Genomic DNA, 20,833 nt, shown 5'->3' on the forward strand with positions numbered 1-20,833 from the left:
AACGTTGGGATGGCCTGAGGTGCTTATCTCCTTTTCAGTAACCCTAAGCCACTCTGTGCCGAGGCAGTATACTAGCTGTAGGGGGGTTAGTCCTACGAGCCAGAGAGTGTGTATCACCAGCCGAAGCTGTACCAAATCACAGCTTGGTAACTGGCCGACTTGCATCCGACCGGATTTGAACCTGGGTCTTCTGCTTGGGAGGCGATCGTGTTACCACTACACCACCCGGCCAACACTACACCACCCGGCCAACACTACACCACCCGGCCATCTCAATGGATCACATCAGCATTATAGAACAATGGGAGCAACGTCGCGAGATTACCCGTGAGCTTGTGAAATACGAAGGTGAACCGAAATTACAATATGATCCGAAATCGGACAAATGTCGCCGACAGCGACATCTGTCCGAAATCCCTAATTCGGCTGTCGGACAAATGTCGCTGTCGGACAGATGTCGCCCAATTTATTAAAATTACACTGTCCAGACTGTTGATAATGATATAAAACACTGCCCTAATAATAATAATGACTCATATAACAGCTTACACCATCCTCCACCAATCACTCTGATTTCACCGGCAACCTTCCCCAAGGTTGCCACACCCCAGAGGTAGGCAGAGCATCTTAATGCTATCCTCTCGTGGGCTATCTTGGCCCAGCCTCTCTTTAAAAAATTTTTTAAAAATTAAAAAAAACTGCCCTAATAACGAAAGTTTCATCATTGAATATTGATTGACGATGTCAACCTAAATTTGTAGGTTTATAACCTACCAGTACCAGGACGCTCGCCGAGTTGGACTCGTCGACGGTCCTAATATTTGAAACAAAATATTTTACGAGTATCACCCGTTAACAACCCATCGAAATCGTTGCTTTGCGAAGCAGAGCAACGATCGACGATCGATACGAAGCAAAAATGCTAATTTGCGCGGCGAAGTCCTCCAAAACATAAACAAAGTGTGAAGGGCCTGATACACGCTTCCAGGCTTCCTGTTAGTGTTCAGGGAGCTTGAAACGAGCGCCGCGCGCAGGGACCGGACGTACTGGCGTGCAGTAATGTATTCCGTGTAAAATTATTTTTATCCCGGTTGTTGCGACAAGTAAAAATGCTCTTATTAGGGAAAGGATAAGCAGTAAGGTACAAGGTAAGTCGATAATGTTAAATTTCCCATAATATATGCTACTAGCTCTGCTACCGGACAGTATTGTAGATATCATTAATCTTATCTATGTAAACAGTAACACGAAGGGCAAAGTTATAACACCAGATGGGGATACCGAGCTATTTGATATCCTGGCAGGAGCTCTTCAACTTCAAGGGGATACGTTAGCACCATACTTTTTCATTTTAGCCCTTGACTATTGCATGAGACAAGCTTTAAGCATGCACCCTGAAATAGGATTTATCATTAACAATTAAGCCTTATCGGAGTAGGACAGTCAAGGCGGAGAAAATATCAGACACTGGTTTTGCAGATGACATTGCTCTGATAGCAGATACTGTGAAGGAGGCAGAGATGCTGATGCTAGAGGTAGAAAGGGTTGCTGCTACAGTGGGACTTAGAATGAATGAAGGGAAAACCAAATTCATTACTCATAACATCGAGAACCCTGATACCATCAAGTCCCTGGGTAATAGTACAATAGAGCACGTGGAAGACTTTACCTATCTTGGTTCTAGAATCAGAGACAGTGAGAGATATCAGGGTTAGGAAAGGAAGAGCATGGGGAGCATGCCACACTCTCAAAAAACTTTGGAAATCTAATATTAGAAAGTCTATCAAGACCAGAGTGTTCACAGCACTAGTCGAGTCGGTGCTTCTATACGGTTCCGAGACTTGGACTATGACGAAAAGGCTAGAGAAGATGGTTGGTGGTTGCTATACAGTATACACGAATGTTACGAATGGCCCTTAACATCAATCAATATCGAGACCATGTCGGCAACCACAGCCTGTACGGTGATCTTCCCAAAGTTAGCTCCAAGATCACCCAACGAAGGCTCAGACTTGCAGGTCATGCTCACCGACATCCGGAGCTGACACTGAACAAACTGATCCTCTGGAAGGCGAGTCATGGGCATACTAACAGGGGGCGACCTTACTTAACACTACTAGATAACCTAAAAGCAGATACTGGGCTGAAATCAGTAGATGAGATAGCTAGACTGATGAAGGACAGAAAGCTGTGGAGAACTGTTGCCAATGGATCTCGGGAATACTACTCGCCTTAAGTCAAGTAAGTCAAGTAGCTGCTAGCCAAACGGACTCACTTTTGGCTAGAAAAGACGGATCCAATCTATTAACTTATCCAATTTTCTAACTTCTGTGATGCATGTATAATATATATATAGGATTGCTTGCGGAGATGTGATGTATAATTGTTGCAGTCACGCGAGAGTGCAGGTCGTTTTCTCATTTGGTTTTGTATTTTCACACTGTGTTTGCAGAGGACAAATAAAATAAATATCTAGTTAGTTGAAAATCCGTCTCAAAATGTTGAGTTAGTATAAAACTGAGTGGCCTAAGACTCGATAAATTGCGTTATCATGTTAGTTTGAGCCTCAGGTTTTCTCTAAAACTCATTCAATATTGACATAAACGAAAGTTAATACATGCGAGGGATAAACTGAAAAAGCGAAAAGTTTCAAGATTAATTATAAAAGAAAACTTTTTGCATCCCAATAATATATATCCCAGAACAAAAGTAAGAAAAAAATAATAAATTATCTCGTAAAATGTACAAACATAACTATGGTTACCATTGTAACCATATCACTGGCGCGTCTCAAGTTTTCCAGTTCACAGTTTCTTCAAACTTCAATTTTCTTCTTTGCTATCCAAACTTCTCAATCAAAAAACATCTGAATCAGTCTCTGAGAATCTCTCAGTCTCTGAGAATCTCTAAGAGTTTCTGTGTTCTAGTTTCACACCACCTGACTGACTGGTCTGACAATGACATCAGCTGTCATCTCGTTCTGAACGCCCTGAATCTCCATTTGATTTGTTGATGAAGGAGCGTTGTTGCGGTTATTGTTGACTCTGGTGTTGGCTGTTATCATGAGTATCTCCTCGTTTGGTATCTTCTCCATGACAACGTCTCCCTTTTTAATGATCACGTCGTGTCGAGTCCTCATGTGTGTTCTCAAGTTGCTCCTGCAGGCATGTCTTGACGAGCAGATAGTACACTTGTACGGACGTTTAGACTCGGGGAGGTGAGTTCTCAGATGATCCTGAGGAAGTGGGGTTGGTAATGAATCGGTTACTATGGCAACATAGTGGTGACAAGTATTCAGCACGACATTATTGATATCAGTGGCTTACGTATAGGGACTGCGGGTCCTCGATCACAAAACCGGAAAAATATTTTACAATTCTTAAAAGATAGCCGGATATACCAGATAAAGATTAAATAAGTTATTATTCACGTCATTGCGGGAACACGAGCTAATTACTTTAATAATGCCTTTCATTAAGGGACTGCTGACAGCTATTAACTGATAACAATCCAGCAACACAACTCCACATAATATTAAAGAGATTTAATTAAGATTGAAGTGACCAGTGCATTAATTAACACTTTATCTGCTACAATAATCAAAACTTCACTTTAAAGAGCCGGCGCGTGTTGAGGGCTAACTGATGACAGGTAATCTTAATTAACCTGCACCAATCCAATCAACGTTTAATACAATACCACATAATACTACCAATACTATAATCAAATCCTCCTGTGGACCACTTTTATCTTAATCTAATATAATATGTGCTCCTTTATAAATACTTAATCTAATATTGAAAGTTTCCCAGTCAAATCGTCTGACAAGTAAGCTATCGAAATGCGCGATAAAAATACAGATAAGGTATGTTGTTGAAAGAGTAGGTTAGTTGCTAGGTTACAAGATGCCGTACCTTCATGTTACTATAGGTGGTCCACTTTTTAAAGCACTGCGGGCATTCGTAAGGTTTCTCTCCCGTGTGTATTCGGATATGATCTCGGAGAGTGCTTGTTCGGGTGAAAGTCTTACCGCAAATGTGACATCTGTGAGGGCGGGCACCCTGAAACAATAGGAGATCAGCAAACCGAGCATTACAAACGGGGTTCGTAAAATAAAGAGGGTAAAAACAATAAAGAGAGAAGTGAGGAAGGGTGCAGAGAATGGTAACTATGGTAACTAGTGAAGTAGTGGCAACTAGTGGACAGAATAACAATAAATATTTCTGTCGTTCTGCCTACCTTGTGCGTTTTGACGTGTCGGAAGAGATTCTTATATTTGTCGAACGTCTTGTGGCAAATGTCGCAGGGAAACACCGTATTCTCTCCTGAAAACAAAATTACAGGTTAGTTAATAAAACCGAGAATTATTGTGAGGTCCGGATTATTCTCGCAAAATGTCACAGTTTCCCGACCTCTCAGAACAGGAGAGGTATTATATTGGTGAGTAGATAGCACTGCTACCTACTGCAACACTAGATACAGAGGATGGAAGTATGGGGGACTCTCAGGTAAGTTCGCAGCGGAACTAATGACATGTATTCATTTGAAGATTTACAAAATGAGAGCAAGGAGTCGGCTTGTCTGTACTGAAGTATGGCGAATGCCGCAACTCGATTAAACGCAGCCCAGGGTCAAATGATGCTCCTTCATCAACAAATCAAATGGAGATAGTTTCAAACGAGGGCAGGTAGGCTGTGTTGTGGTTAACGTCTCCATTATACGCTGTCTATTCACCTTATTAAGTACCTCCTTGCAAAGCAGGCGACACTGTTAGTCCCTTACGTAACTTCAATACTGCCCTCTCATTGGCCCGGTCCCAGCAGAGGAGCGCTCTGATTGGTCGAGCGTGATCTCAGATGTTGGAGAGGGAGGAGTCATGTAACCATGGTAACCTGTATATCCAACAGGAGTCATGTGCAAACTGCCCTTTGATATCAACACTTTTCTGTCTGTACAAATAGCGGATCCATCCGTTAAATGCAATCATGATATAAGGTAGTTTTAAAAGTAACGAGGTTTCAAGGTGCTCCTACAAAGCGCTATCAGCCTTAATACCACGCATAGTTGGGTACTGATTGTTTCCAAATTATTGTAACTGAGATACGGGACGGGAAAAGCAAGCCGACTCGGGCTGGTGTGGCAGGATGAGGATCTCTACACGTGCAGACTTTCGGGAAACAGTTCACAGTCAGGTGAAACTAAATTATAACAAGACTGCTGTTAGTTACTGCTACTGTTCGGCCGTCTAGAAACAGGTCCTTTAACCCTGTTCAAAGGGAAAGTGCAGAGCTTTGAACCATGCTCGCAATTATCAGAGTGTGACAAAGCAGACCGGACCGAGCGGAGAGATCATGTGCGGGTATATGTGCTCCTTTATAAATACAGTATATGTAATGAAGACAAGGGAGCTGACAAATGATCGTTAGTCAGGAGACGCAGTGGGTGCAGTCCGGGTGCCGACCTTGTTACAAGGCAAACCACAAGTTTATCTCACCAAACGGCACCTCTTTTAGAGGTGGAGGCCTGGACGCGACCAGACATTACCGACAACTCTAATTTAACAAATACCAATGTGTTGACGAAAATCAGCCGACAAAAAACACCGACAAAAAACAGAGTTGACCGAAGGGACGCAAATAGCACTGCCAATATTGGGGGTACGATATTGATTGTTAAAATAGCTTGATGGTTGAAGGAATATTAAAGGTTACGGGTTAGGGTTGCTTGCGGAGGAATATTATCTAAAAGGGTTAGGGTTGCTTGCGGAGGAATATTATCTAAAAGGTTACGGGTTAGGGTTGCTTGCGGAGGAATATTATCTAAAAGGTTACGGGTTAGGGTTGCTTGCGGAGGAATATTATCTAAAAGGGTTAGGGTTGCTTGCGGAGGAATATTATCTAAAAGGACTGACCTTGTTGAGTCTGGTTGACAGGATTAAGACTCATGTGATCGTGCAGATACTTGAGACCTTTGGAGACGGTTTGAGAAGAGAGGTTCAAACCATTGCTACTCTGAGTCAGCTGCTGGACTAAATATCTGGGGAGGTTAGTTGGTTAGTGGTTAGTGTTAGTTAGAGGTTAGTTGTTTGAGAGACTGTTTCACTATTAATCTGGTACTGAGTTTATTATACACTCTTTAGAGTATAGACAGTTTTTGGGAGTTCCAAATAATTTCTGATTATTCTGATTTTTGCGACAAATGATACTGCACTGTTAGGATAAACGACGTTTCAAAGTAACAACTTCGTATTCATGCTCAAATTATTTGTTATATAGTAGTGTTGAAAGTACATTATTAGAGTATGTTAGTAAGGTTATCTTACCTTTGAGTGATTTCTGCAGGAGTTTTGACAGGACTCTCGGGAAATTGTACGGGAGCTATAGAGTTGTTGTTAGCAGCCTGAGCCACCAGGTTGCCTAGCATCAGCAGATCTGTGGGCCCCATTGGGGAGTCTCCAGTCAGCTCTGCAAGGAGGTAATTAGAACACTTTATCAACGTGACAAAAACTAACCGATCAGAAGATAAAATATAGTTATAGTTATATTACTACTTCACGGTTAAAACCTCCACTAAGCCATGAGTATCAGACTATAACACAATACACACTGTCACCCTATTCCCTAGCAACTAACTGTTTCCTAGCAACTAACTGTTTCCTAGCAACTATCACCCTATTCCCTAGCAACTAACTGTTTCCTAGCAACTAAATATTTCCTAGCAACTAACCTGTATTGATACGTGACATGAGAGGACTGGTGATATCCCCAGTGTCTTTAGGAGGAGTGGAGATACTAGATGTCATGCTGTTGATGGTGGTAGTGAGGGTTGAGGCAAGATTAGAGGTGAAGTTAGAAGTGAGGTTAGAGGGTTCTGTAGGCGTCAGAGGAGGAGTTCTGAGGGGGGAGCTATCAACTGTCATCAGCTCTGGAATAGGTTTCATCATACTGCTCACAGCTGGTTTCAGGATATCTGGGGAAGGTTACAGCTATTAGTTGATTAGCTAATTAGTTAGAGCTATTAGTTAATTAGCTAATTAGTTAGAGCTATTAGTTAATTAGCTAATTAGTTAGAGCTATTAGTTAATTAGCTAATTAGTTAATTAGCTAATTAGTTAGAGCTATTAGTTTCTACATTTTAAAGGGACCTTTTCAATTACAGCTTTGGTGGTAAAACGATATTTGGACTGTGTTTGAGGATTAAGGTTTTAAGTTGCAGTTACATCATCTCTCACTGAACAACTTACAATTACTGAGAGAGACTGAGCGATTTCAATTATAGGCCCGGAAATATGTGAGATCCGATTAGGAGATCAACAAGTGATTAGAAGGCAACAAAACCTGAATAATAATCAGTCACCATTAACAAAACAAACATTTCCTGGACACGCACATAGGGCCTGTCGTGACACTTTTACTGAGTTGGTGCTACAGAGGCATGGTTGTAAAAGTAATTTACCTCGAGAGTTTTTCTCCAAGTTTTCGACTAGCGCGTTAATCTCCTTCAGATAAGAGTTGGTTTCGAGCACTTCGTTCTTGAAGCTGAGGGGTCTGTCTGATAAGTCTGATTTAAACTCCTTGAATAAAGAGTTGATGGTGGTGGTAAGGGGGGTTCGGCCGCTCACTACAGGCTTGAAGGACGTGGGACGGAACACTCCAGGCGGGGAAGATACTGAAAAGTAAGGGTGTTATAAAAACAGACAGGGACAGACAGGGACAGAGAGAAGGGGCAGAGAGAAGGGACAGAGAGAAGGGGCAGACAGGGACAGAGAGAAGGGACAGAGAGAAGCTGGGGCAGCTAAAACGGCCCTCACTCGGATTAGCTGATCAGTAGTGAGAGTAGATATAAAGCAATAATGTGGGTGGTGAAGAGAGAGGAACTCACTGAGACTGGAAGCGTTAACATTCGGTACAGGGTGGGGGAAGGAAGTGTAGTTCCCAAACATCACTCGTGGTGACTTCCTGTCATCTGAAAAACGCATGTGTTAGCTACTAGCAGTACTACGGACACGGGCTACCTCTAGCAATAGAAACATTAGTTATAACCACTGTTTAATAACTAATTGGGACTCACTCTGATCCTCCTCTGCTGTCTTGAGAGGGGTTTGCTTTGCGGAGGGGATCTGGCTGTTTGCGGAGGGGATCTGGCTGTTTGCGGAGGGGATCTGGCTGTTTGCGGAGGGGATCTGGCTGTTTGCGGAGGGGATCTGGCTGTTTGCGGAGGGGATCTGGCTGTTTGCGGAGGGGATCTGGCTGTTTGCGGAGGGGATCTGGCTGTTTGCGGAGGGGATCTGGCTGTTTGCGGAGGGGATCTGGCTGTTTGCGGAGGGGATCTGGCTGTTTGCGGAGGGGATCTGGCTGTTTGCGGAGGGGATCTGGCTGTTTGCGGAGGGGATCTGATTGGCGTTGTTAGGGTTGTTCTGCTGCTGCTGCTGCTGCTGCTGCTGCATCATAATCAGCGGGGCTCCCTCTCCCATCTGATTCTGAATAACATTTCTCTGTTTAGTGCGACTCAATACAAAGAATTATTACAAAATCAGTCCAGGAATTCAGGTCGGAATTAGAAAGAGAGTTAGTGAATAAATCCCCTAACTGCTGGAACAATAGGCCAGCTGTAATTGCAATGCGTCTAATATGCTCCTTCATAAATCAATGCGTCTAATGGGTTTTGGAGCCCAGAAACTTGGCACTAATCTCTGTTTAGGGCTTAATTTCAAATTGTGCGCCGCCGTTACAATCCCAACCCTTAAATCATCATAAATTGTGCTCCTTCATAAATCAGGCTAAGTACCTAAATTTTCACTGTCACAGACAAGATTCCGGACAGCCCTGGAAAATTATTAAATTTATTAATTATTATGAAGGAGCACGCATTATTTGACGGAATTTGTGATGCTACGCTTGAAGAAAGCATGAAGTAAGTACCTGTAAACTGGAAAGAGAGTTTAGCATCTGAGATAAGTTGATTGAAGGGTTGATTGAAGGGTGACAGGAGTCGGTTTGTCGGACAGTCTCGGTCCCCCACAAGGAGCACATGCTCACCAGCTGGTACAGCTGATCTGAAGCAAACCAAATTATAACAACAAATAACTTACAAATAACTTACAAATAACTTACAACTCACAAATAACTTACTTACAACTTACAACTTACATCAGCTATTGATCATTGTTTACAATCTATAAAATTTGTAATTTATACAATTACATATTATAAACATATGAGCGTACCAAGTCGAAAACGTCACAAATCGCAAAACAAACTGAAAAATTGAAAACGTTTTCATTATTTAAAACTTACATTTAAATAATTTAAAATAATTAATGTGATGATAAAATACTGACTGGAGGGGATGAGAAGAGAGGAAGAGAGACCAGCAGCTAGTCCAATAGGGGCTGCGAAGTGAGCTAATCCATCACTATACAACTGGTTCACTATCAGTCTATACAGGAGTTGTCTTTGTTTGTCGAACTGAACCATCGCGCTATAAAATTAGAAGTTAGGTTATTTAGAAGTTAAATGAACTTAAATCAGATTGTATAATTAATACATATATATATATAAAAAAATATGTATATTTTATATTTGTGAGTTGAAATTTTAACTCGGATTATCATTTGTAAAAGATTCAGCGAATAAGTCTTCAAAATGTTGAATTTGCTTTAAACTTATAATAGTCAAATGCTGAGCGAAAATATGGAAATAAAACAAAGCTTTCCAGATGAGTAAGCTTTACAAAGTAGCTAGCTGAAAGTGAGGACAATAAGGAATACTATAACTATATATACTGGAACTTTAACAGCACCAGATAACGCGTTAGTAAAACTAGAATCAGTAAGACTGGTTATAGTATGCGGTAACTATAGAAACTGTAACCATAGCAACTGTAGTGCTTTTAGCTAGGTATACTGGTCTAACCGTTAGACCTGTTAAAAACCACTTGGTGGGTAACCATGGTAACCATGGTAACCATGGTAACCAGCACTACAGACCAATAAATAGGTAGGTAGGTAGTTAGTAGCTAAGCTAGATCAGTACTATTAATACTATCTTGTAAACTAAGGGTCCTATCAGTTGAGTATTAAAACAGATAACAGCTTAGACAATGAATAGAATACTCGGTCAAATTATCCCAATGATAGGTAAGTACTTATTGTTGAAGGGTTTTAATAGAAGGATCTATTATAAAGCAACTACTTTTATTATAAAGGAGCAACTACTTTACTAGGTAGCCCAGGTAAATACCTATGGGGGTCACTTGTAGACGTGATGTAGTGAAGGTAGGTTAGACCAGGCCAGGTTACTATGGGAACTGTAACCATAACAACTACAACTACTAAACTGGTGGTTCAGTAGAATACTGCGCTTGAGTGCTCACTGTGTTCTACCTATTGCTCGACTACAACTACTCCTGCTTTGCTCGACGCGGACTTAAGTAGGCAGACAATTGGCGTGTCACGCGAGCAACTGTAACCCGGCCAATTGAAGTGCAGCAGCTTCTAAACTCCTTTATAAATATTACCTTCTAAACTGAATAGACGCTTAATTTGAAAATCCTGAGTCAGATTGTCACTGCATGTTATAAAAACAGCGTTTAAATTGGTGCCGTTATAACGCAGACTAGATTTGCGAGGATCTGGTAATTGTTTACAAGCACTGCTGAGTGGGACAGTGAGGGATTGGGAGAGTTATATTTATAAAGGAGTAACGTACTTAGCACACATCTTCTAACTGTATACTTTTCAACAGTTTGCTTAACAATTGGAGCGCCTTCAAGCATAGGATCATTAAAAAACATTCACGTTTACAAAAGTGCGACAAGTCAGCTGAAGATGAGACAGTACATGTTGGATTGGACAAATAAGAAACGGGACTGTTCGTTACCAAAGGAAGAAGTTTCCATAGGAACAACAACTCGTATCAATGTTGACTAGTTAGAGTTTGGGTGAAGGTATCAAGTTAGAAGTTAGAACGGGATAAAGCGTCAGGAACAGGTCGTTCTTCTCTTTTACAGATCAAAAGAGCAGGTTGGGCTGATATCGCAGATCAAAAGAACAAGTGATGGTCTGAGTCGAGGAAAGAAGTGATTTCACGGATTCAAGACAAGCAGTTGAGCGGACCGGAAGAGAAGGGCGAGTATTGCGTCATTAGTTATCATGGTTACAGTATTGCGTCATCTTAGTAAAAACAGGGCTAATGACGCATAACAAACAGATAAAGTAACTGTTTACCTGTTATTATTACTAACTGTTTGTTGACACAATGTCACGTGACAATAACAGTGGCTCAGGTTACACTAGGGGAGGCACTGTGAGGTGTAGAAACCCTGGTAACAACAAGAGGCGCTCCAACAAAACTACTTGAGACGGTGAAGTGACAGGTATTCAAATACTCGCCACTATGAACAGTCCTACTGATCCAGTGGTCAAATGTATTTATAAAGGAGTATATTTATAGAGATTGTTTCAAAAAGTAGGTGAGTAGGGACAATTACTGTTCCGATTGTTTATACAGGAGCAGGGGGGAGACATGGGATTAGATTATCCGTCTAGATCAGCCAGGAGGGTAACAGCAGCCAATCAGAACACAGCACGTCACACCACGTGACACAAACTAACCAATCAGAGCACAGTATTCACACCACGTGACGGGGGATTAGATTATCCGTCTAGATGAGGGAGAGGGTAACAGCAGCGCTGAGAGCTGGCTAATGAGCGGCTCTGATCATTGCCCTACTAGTTGAGACTGGGGGGAGATGAAAGCAAGCCGCTACAATAACTCGGCAAGATAAACCCAGTGCAGTGCGTCAAATCAGGGTGAACTCATCAGCGGGCCTGAGAGGGGTCACGTTGAGTCCAGTCACATGTCTCACATGTTATTGTTTTTATAAAGGAGCTGGAGCTGTCGCCAGGCAACTGTAGTACTGTCACGTGACATTGCACCAGTCAGGACCTGATACAGAACCATAAAACTAGTCACATTCCTTGTTGTCATGGCAACACTCCTCTGCTGATGTTTTACTTATAATAAGAAACAGTGTCACATTGTTCAGAAGAATCAATGACAATTATCTGACTCCATTTGTCAATTAAGTGAGTATCTGGTAGAGGGGACACTAAGGGACACTGAGCGGGACACTGAGCGGGACACTGAGGGACACTGAGGCTACTCACAGAAAGGGAAAATCCTTATATAGTGGTTATAGGAACCACTCTGAACAAAAACCAGAAACATTGAACAGCAGACATGCTAAAACACGCACTACAAAATCCCTTTTTACTTCTGCCGCCTCTACCTCGGATATGACTTGCTAAAACACGTTTGTATCACGATGTTTCTACTTTCACTCAACAGATTTATATTCAAGATTATAATCCTAGCGTAACCTGTAAACTAAAATATAATTGTTACCCTAACTACCCTGCTCCTTTGTAAAATATAATTGTTACCCTTACTACCCCTACTAATGATTCCCAGTTCGGTATATTATTGTGAGGTAGAGAACTTTTCGGCATATTGTCATGCAGTGAACCACATTCATCACGTTACAGACAGCAGAGAGAAAGCTTTGTATCTGCTTTAAAATGAGTGACGTAATGAGCCCCCTATTTGTAGAGGAGGCGGAGGGGACAGCTACCCATGTAATTGTAAACAACGCGTCATCAGACAAACAGTCACCCCGCATTCCGCCGCATTCCACCGCTCGCCATTACAGCATGTGGTGCATATTTTACAGTCTCATTCCAGAGCGGAAACCAGGGTCCCTCTCATTCCAGGCCCCTGGAGCGGAAACTAGGGTCCCTGGCCAATTTGGGGCAGTTCTATAAAGGCTATTTCTGGATATGCTTGGGTGGGTTTATCAGCTTGTGCTATTTCAGGACTAATATTAATAAAGCAGTTTACGTAAGGACCCGTTACTCACTTGCGTGAACGGACATTAAAATCAACGCTCGAATGGATTCATTTAATGTATTTAATTTAACTTAAACTACCTAGTCGGACTTGATTTGAACGGACATTAAAATGAACGCTAGGGCCTCCAGCATCTAATTAATGTCCATTCAAATATATTTGAAGGTATATTCTTGGTAAGCCAGTGAGAATTATGAGGGAATGATACTGAAACGATAGAGCATCTAAAAAACTATGGTGTTGTGAATAAAGTAAGGGTAATGATAAATGACAGAGCACAGTGAACAAACTAAAAAACAGCGTACCCACTTTGAACTGAGTGCTTATTTATATCCGGAGCTAAGAAGCTGACAGGACACGTGACCTGACACGTGTCCTGCAGTGCGGAACTTAGTTTTAGTCACGTGGTGAATTAGGCGATTAATCCCCCTACACGCTGATTATTTAAATTAGATTAATGATATGTGTTGTTGCTATGGTAACTCAATTAAAAGTGTCACCTTAATTGGAGTTGGAACATGCGCTGATTAGAGATAAGGGTATTCAAATTTAAACCCTCAATCAGTTGATCAGCTTGGTTTCCTACATCCCCTTTCATTGGAAATGTTTATAAAGGAGTATTATCTAATAGTTGAGATTGGGAACATAATCTCCTGGCCAATTTAAAAGTGTCAGCTGATTGGATAAGAGTTAATTAGTTTAGCAGGTTGAGCATGTTTTGAGCAATAAGTTGGGAAGATGATTTAGTGCGTACTGCAGAGTAGAAGAGATATTACAATTATAAACTCCTCCAGGCTACTTTATATGTGTGCTACAGAACTCCAATATAACGGGATCTAGAGTAACATTATTAGTTATCTTGGTATTTTCATAAAAACTGTTCTGATATTTCCAATAATATCACTGCTTTCAAGTTTCACTCTATACTCTATAATCAATAAATACCACGTGCTGTACAATAATAATATAATAAATAGCATAATAGTAAAATAAATACTGTAACCATGGTAACAGTGTAATCTGAACAAAGCTTCCTTGTTGGCCATTAATTACATTTATTTTATATTAATTGTATTTATCTTCTAAATTATATGCAAATTGCAAATTGGACCCGAAGATTTTGATATTTGTACTTCTAGGCTTTGTCAAGGCACTGTAACCATGGTAACTATTGATTGAAAGCTACTGTTTGATCTGCAGATTTAGAGAGCGAAAACTTATTAAAATACTACAAAATAACTTTACGCGCATAATTTAATCTTTTTTGTTCATCATTCATATCTTGATCATCCCATTTTTCTAAAAAGGGCTTAATTTTGTATTTGTATTCGGTGTTTCTTTCACAAATTTTTCATTTAAGACGTAGTTACCGATGAGGTCAATAAAATAATTTCCATTTTCTCGCATAACCTCATTAGTAAAGAACAATTGGACAGGAAATGAACAAGACTTAATCGGAAGTTATGATTTGATTTTACTATCTTTTCTTTATTTTTTAATTTTCCAAATTCACTTGATCGTCCCAACTATCTCATTTTTATTCGACTCATACTTTCTACTGATAAGCAAGCGACAGTTTGTGCTTCTCAAACCACTCAAAACAATTTACACGGGTTCTGCAAACCAGCTGTAGATAGCATTGCTAGTAGGTGCCATCTACAGTAGTACATCTACTAGGCACTATCTAGTAATTATAGTTGTGGCCATGGTAATAGTTGTGGCCATCGTAATAGTTGTGGCCATCGTAATAGTTGTGGCCATGGTAATAGTGGCTACCAGTTCAACCGAAGTGGCCAACCTTTTAATAGATCCGAGATAAAAACAAAAGCATCGACAAAAACGGAAGTGCAGATTGCAGAATCGTTGTGGCCGAAATGTGTGACATTTGTATTTCCAGAAATCTTGATGAATACACAACCGATTTTGATCTAGGATTGATTCAAATTTCCCGCGAATTATTCGTCAAGATAAGACGGCCATCTAGTAAAGATCGCATGCCATCTTCATCAACCAATTATGTTATTATCGAGAAGTTTAGTAACTAGACTTGTTGTAGCCTTCTCTAAGCGCATCACTAGCAGTGATCAAATAAATATGATTATATGTAACCAAGTTATGCACATACTAAAACTATCCAAAAGGTTATATTCAAGGTCATTCGTCGAGTTGAAAATTATGAAGCAGAAACAACAAAATCAGTGACAAACGAATAAAAACGACAAGGGTGGATCCGATAATACCAGATCCCAGTTCAATTTGTAACGGAGTTAACAGGAAACGATGTAACTGAGTCAATATATTTTAATGTTGCCATAGGGTGGCAAGTCCCCATACATCGTAGTCCGATAGTTTCAATGCGTCATAATATTAAAGTTGACGGACAGAAATGATACCCGGCTAATTTAGTTATGATTTGCTTAAACATGATACTTATAGTTTAGCAGCTCACCCCGTAGACCAGCACAAACTTTTTAATAGATCTGATTTTGAATTCACTAATCGTTGCTTCATGTGTTATGTTTATAAAGGAGCAGTGCTTCACACCCCAAAAATATGTACTGCCCATTTTGTAAAGATTCAATTGGGACTTTTTGAAACTCATTCGTTGTCTGATTGCGGGTAATACTGATTATTGATCTACTATTTTTTCCTGGTAAAGATACTCGGCGGAGAGTATTAAGGAACCAGAGGAGACCAGATACTTATCAACCAGAGCTGTTGACAAAAGATACCGTCAGTCCGTCAGGCAGGATGACGAGGAAACTTTACAATACTTCTGAACCAAACCCGGACAACAGACTAAAGCAAATCTCATTTCCCGATAATCGAGGAAATAGAATCACGGAGCGATCTGAAATGTTACAAAAACGTCTATTAAGTTTATAAAGGAGCAGGTCGTGACTCCGCTGAGTCTCAGTAAACCAAATGTGTGATACCTTAATCCGCGGGGCAGATGAAATAATTTTCTCACAAAAACGGATCCGCAGTTAGAGTGTCTAGTTGAGGCGAGCCCAAACTCTCGTAATCATGTGTTATGTTTATAAAGGAGCAGTGCTTTAGTAGGTTCATTAAATCATTATATTTGAACTAGACGCACGCTGGTTAATCGAGCTCAAGTGTTTAACAGTACACAATACTGTTGGAGCAGGGTGATAATTCGGGGAATGGAGCTGGAGTCAGGGGGTCGCATGATAACAATATGTGGCTGAGAGGAATGCGCTGCACATGGTGAGACCCCGCTCCAGTTGAGGGTGACACCTCGCTCTAAATCGGAAACACTCATCTTTCTTTCCACTAAAGTATTCTTACCCCAGTAATCCTATTATTGGGGCCGATTAGTGGAGCACTGCTCCTTTATAAACATAACACATAACGATTAGTGGCCATTATTTGCCCCCTGAATTGGGTTACACATATTATTAACAAGTTGTTTTTATTGCCGTACCAGCACACTGGTTGACTGAGGAGCCGGAATGGTTCCTTGCGATTCTCGAGACTGGAAAGCCGGAAGGTCATCCGACTGCGTGAATACTGCGCTCTGATTGATTGGTTTATGTCACGTGATGTGAATACAGTGTCCTGATTGGTTGGTTCTTGTAGATCAGGTGACCGGTTCCTGCAACAGGAACAATTCCCTCAGTCAGTAGCTGCGGCGGACTGGAGCTGGGGTTTAATGGGGATCTAATTGGCGGGGTAATGGTTCATCTGTTCCCCTCCCCTAGTAGGTAGCCTAGTAGTAACCATAGTAACCCACCAGGTTACTTGGTAACACACTCTGTGTTCACAACAATCCTGACAATCTCATTATCCCATCACTTCAATGGAATACTTTATTGTTTTCCAATTAAGATCTCATATCTTGTCGCCTCTTACAAAGTTAAATTGCTTTGGTTGTACATTACGCAGCTCTCTTATCTCTATTGATAAAACGGTATTACTCTGTGATAACCTTGTGTACAACGTGTGTAACTGTACAAGAAGTGTACAATGTCAGGCGATAACTCTAATGAACTGGCTATTGGGAACCTGCTTCTCCGTGCAGGAAGTAATGAAATTGTGAAACGTGTCATTTCAGTTTTTGACCACTCTGCAAAGCGTTCAGCAAATGTCAAGTCAATATCTGCTTTTAATCTTGATATGTTGGAACCGTGTGCAGAGTTTTTGAACATTGATTTAGCCGACTCAGACGGGAACAAACTGTATACAAAGGACAGTCTTGCCAATAGAATTCAGTTCGAGCTCCGTGCGTTCCTGCCATCAGAATGCTTGGAATGTAACGAAAAGTACACTGTTGAGTTTGAAGCCGATCAGAAACCCGTTTTTCACTGTCATATGTGTTTTCGGGGATCTCACAACTGTTCTGCTGTTACGAGTTTCCACGATGTTTTGACTAGTGCTACTCTTCTTTCTAGTTATGTTTGGTTGTGTAAATCATGCATGGAATCAAGCATTCCTATTAAACCACGAAAATCGAAGAGCCGGCATGATAGTACTGTGAACAAATCAGATGATAATACTGTGAACAAATCAGATTCCGAATCTCAGCAACCCAAGCAGGATTTGATTGCGTCACAAATGTCCTCATCCGAGGAAATCACAGAACACTCCACTTCTCAATCTAGTGTAGCAATTGACGATTCAGAGCTTCACGAGAAATCATCTGCTGCTGCGCAGGAGAGAATTTGTGAGAAGTACAAGCGTGGAAAGTGTCCTCATGGTCTCAAGGGGAAGAAGAAACATAATGGTCAGATTTGTGAGTTTGAACACCCGAAGTATTGTAACAGATTCTGTCAATACGGAAATCAGCACAAGTTTGGTTGCAGTAAAGGTCCAGACTGCAAGTTTCTTCACCCTGTGTTGTGCAAGTTTTCAGTTAAGAATAAACTTTGCACGAAGTCTGACTGCACTTTTATTCATTTGAAGGGTACCCGCCGTCAGACAAGCAACTCTGCTGTTGGACACAAGAAAGGAAAAGCAGAGAATAAGAAATCCATGCCATCAAAAGGTGTAACGGCGGCGAATCAGGATTTTTTAGAGTTACGGAGACTGTTGGAAACGATGCAAACCAGGATCGGACTCCTATCAGAAATAGTCGACCACCGGTCCAGCCTCCCTCAAACTCAAATGCCCTACCACTACCCCAGACCACCTCCACCTCTTCAGCCAGGAACAGCGCTCCCACTATACCACTACCAGTACCCGCAGTTCCTACCGCCTCAGAGGACACACGTGCCCCTTATTCCTCATGCCTCGTCTTAAATGTCCAGTCCATGAATCCTAGTGCATCGAGTACGAGTAGATGGAAAGTGCCAGAAATCTCAGCTCTTATTCAGGATGAGAAATCCAGAAACCACTCGTTACCGTTTATAGCACTTACGGAAACGTGGCTCAAGTCCTATATGTCAGACGCACAACTGCAAATACCAGGCTATTCGGTATCTCGCAGCGACCGTGATGCAAGGGTGGGAGGGGGTGTTCTACTCTACTCTCATGTCAACTTACCGGTCAGTGAGTGTAACACGTTTGATGACGGCACGTGTGAGGGACTTTTCTGTAGTTTCAGCACTATAAAGACATGTGTTGCTGTGGCTTATCGTCCGCCTAATGCATCCTTGTCAAGCTTTAAAGCACTCCTCAGTTTTTTCTCCGTATGTATCAGTAGTATTAATGACGACAGCTACGATATCATGATGACTGGAGACTTTAACTTACCCTCAATTGACTGGCAGACAAATTGTGTTCAATCTGGAGGCACGCAAGAAATTCAGCAGTCAGCACAGCATTTCTTAACTTTCATGTCTGATCATCTGCTGAGTCAGTACGTAATGTGTCCAACGAGAGGAAACAATGTTTTGGACCTGTTTATTACTAACAACAACCGAGTTGTTACAAATGTTGAATGCAAAACCACAACAATGTCAGACCATCACGTGGTAGATGTTATGCTAGCATATAATCCACTTGAACAGGAGAAATCAGCAGTGCCGAAGTTTGATGAAAACTCGTACAGATGCCTTGATTTTCTCCAAGCAGACTTCAGCTCGCTCAGAGACGAGATAGAAGACACTAACTGGTCTCAACTTCGTTCTTCATGCTCTTTTGAAGACTTCCCAGCCTTGTTTACTGAGACCCTCTTTCAGATATGCTCGTCTCATGTTCCCCGCAAGGCTAAACCTTCTGGGCGCCCAAAACATACCAATGCTTTGCGGCGTAAAAGGAACCGACTCCAGGCAAGGCTGAATGCCTTAGTCAACAATGGTGCACCTGACGATCACATCAGAAATGTTAGGAACAAGGTTGCACTCCTACAGTATGATATTCGATGTGCCCATACCAAGAGACTTGATGAAAAGGAATCCAGGGCAGTAGAAAAGATCAAAACAAATCCCAAGTTCTTTTTCAGTTATGCTAAGTCTCTGTCGAAGATCAAATCCAGTATTAACATGCTCTTTGATAGCAACCAGGAGATAACCACAGACCCCAAGAAAATGGCCGATCTGCTGCAGGAACAGTTCAGCTCTGTGTTTAGCGATCCGACCTCTCCTGATGTTAAGGATCCGGTTTTCTCCCCTCCCTCTATCCAGCACCCACAAGAACTAGAGGACTTTAGAATTAGTGACGAAGATATCATTTCAGCTATAAAAAGTATCTCTACAGATTCTGCTTGTGGACCGGACGGAATACCTACAACTCTCTTGAAAAACTGTGCTAAGGAGTTGTGTTCTCCTATACGTATTATTTGGGAGGAATCATTTGAAAACGGTACAGTGCCATCGTTCTACAAAGACACCTACATTACACCACTATTTAAAAAGGGTGACAGGGCCAAGGCAGTCAACTACAGACCAGTTGCTCTCACTTCGCACATCATCAAAGTGTATGAACGTATCCTCCGTGGTGTTATGGTTGATTTTATTGAGAAAAATCAGTTACTCTGCAACAACCAGCACGGGTTCCGCTCAGGAAGAAGCTGCCTTACCCAGCTGTTAAGTCACGTAGACGATATAGTTCAAGGTCTTACTAGAAATGCAGACACTGACGCTATATATCTGGATTTTGCCAAAGCCTTTGATAAGGTCGATCATCGGTTACTGCTTCTGAAAATGAAGAGATTGGGGTTTCATGAGAAGGTGGTAAACTGGATCCGATCCTTCCTGACTGAAAGGAAGCAATGTGTTGTGTTAAATGGTGTATCATCGTTTGCTGCCGCAATCCTCAGTGGAGTTCCACAAGGCACCGTTCTTGGGCCACTGTTATTCATTCTGTTCATAAATGATATGAAGCTATGTGTTAAAGGGTCTGTCATCAGATTCTTTGCTGATGACACTAGGATTCTTAAGCATATCTACAGTTTGGCCGACAAAGATGTCCTGCAGGATGATCTCAACTCTGTTGTTAATTGGGCTAAGTGCAACAACATGGCCCTTCATGAGGATAAGTTCGAGCTTCTTGTTCACAAGCATTGTCCAAAGAATTCCTTGTTTGATCATCCATTCGCCATCCAAGCTCAAACATATGAAGTGTCTAACGGAAACATGCTGTACCCCACTCAAACGGTGAAAGATCTAGGAGTGACAGTTTCCGCTGATTTGTCCTGGACCCCACACGTCAACAGGATAGCTGAACGTGCAGGAAAAGTTGCTTCTTGGGTGCTAAGTGCGTTCAAAACGAGAGACAAAGCCACCATGATGACTCTGTACAAGTCTCTCGTTAGAAGCCATCTGGAGTATTGCTGTCCTCTGTGGAATTGCTCTAAGAACAAGGACATCCAACAGCTAGAAGGGATTCAGCGTACGTTTACATCGAAAATAGATGGCACCCAGCACCTCAACTACTGGCAGAGATTAAAGGCCCTAGATCTGATGTCATTGCAAAGAAGAAGAGAACGGTATTTAATCATCAACATGTGGAAAATTCTGCATTGC

General features: G+C 41.5%; 1 protein-coding gene across 1 annotated transcript; it reads right to left on the reverse strand.

Annotated features, from left to right (window-relative positions):
• Positions 1-2,476: 2,476 nt before the first annotated feature.
• On the reverse strand, positions 2,477-9,481 carry LOC134825643 (protein sister of odd and bowel-like). Its single transcript, XM_063837848.1, has 11 exons — positions 9,341-9,481; positions 8,922-9,055; positions 8,071-8,479; positions 7,882-7,965; positions 7,456-7,668; positions 6,727-6,969; positions 6,323-6,464; positions 5,912-6,036; positions 4,240-4,325; positions 3,915-4,061; positions 2,477-3,235 (listed from the first exon to the last, which is right to left on the reverse strand). Exons 1-11 carry the CDS (start codon positions 9,474-9,476, stop codon positions 2,930-2,932), a joined length of 2,025 nt encoding a protein of 674 aa, XP_063693918.1. The 5' UTR covers positions 9,477-9,481; the 3' UTR covers positions 2,477-2,929.
• Positions 9,482-20,833: the final 11,352 nt, after the last annotated feature.

Source organism: Bolinopsis microptera, unplaced genomic scaffold (assembly GCF_026151205.1).
Source record: "Bolinopsis microptera isolate Bmic1 unplaced genomic scaffold, MBARI_Bmic_1.0 sca1, whole genome shotgun sequence".
Taxonomy (NCBI): Eukaryota; Metazoa; Ctenophora; class Tentaculata; order Lobata; family Bolinopsidae; genus Bolinopsis; species Bolinopsis microptera.

Coding starts and splice junctions, on each gene's coding strand:
- LOC134825643 (XM_063837848.1), bottom strand. CDS start 9,476: ATGGTTCAGTTCGACAAACAAAGACAACTCCTGTATAGACTGATAGTG. Junction 6,465..6,726: donor CATGTCACGTATCAATACAG/GTTAGTTGCTAG, acceptor ACCTCCTTGCAG/AGCTGACTGGAGACTCCCCA. Junction 3,236..3,914: donor CCACCTATAGTAACATGAAG/GTACGGCATCTT, acceptor CCACTTCCTCAG/GATCATCTGAGAACTCACCT.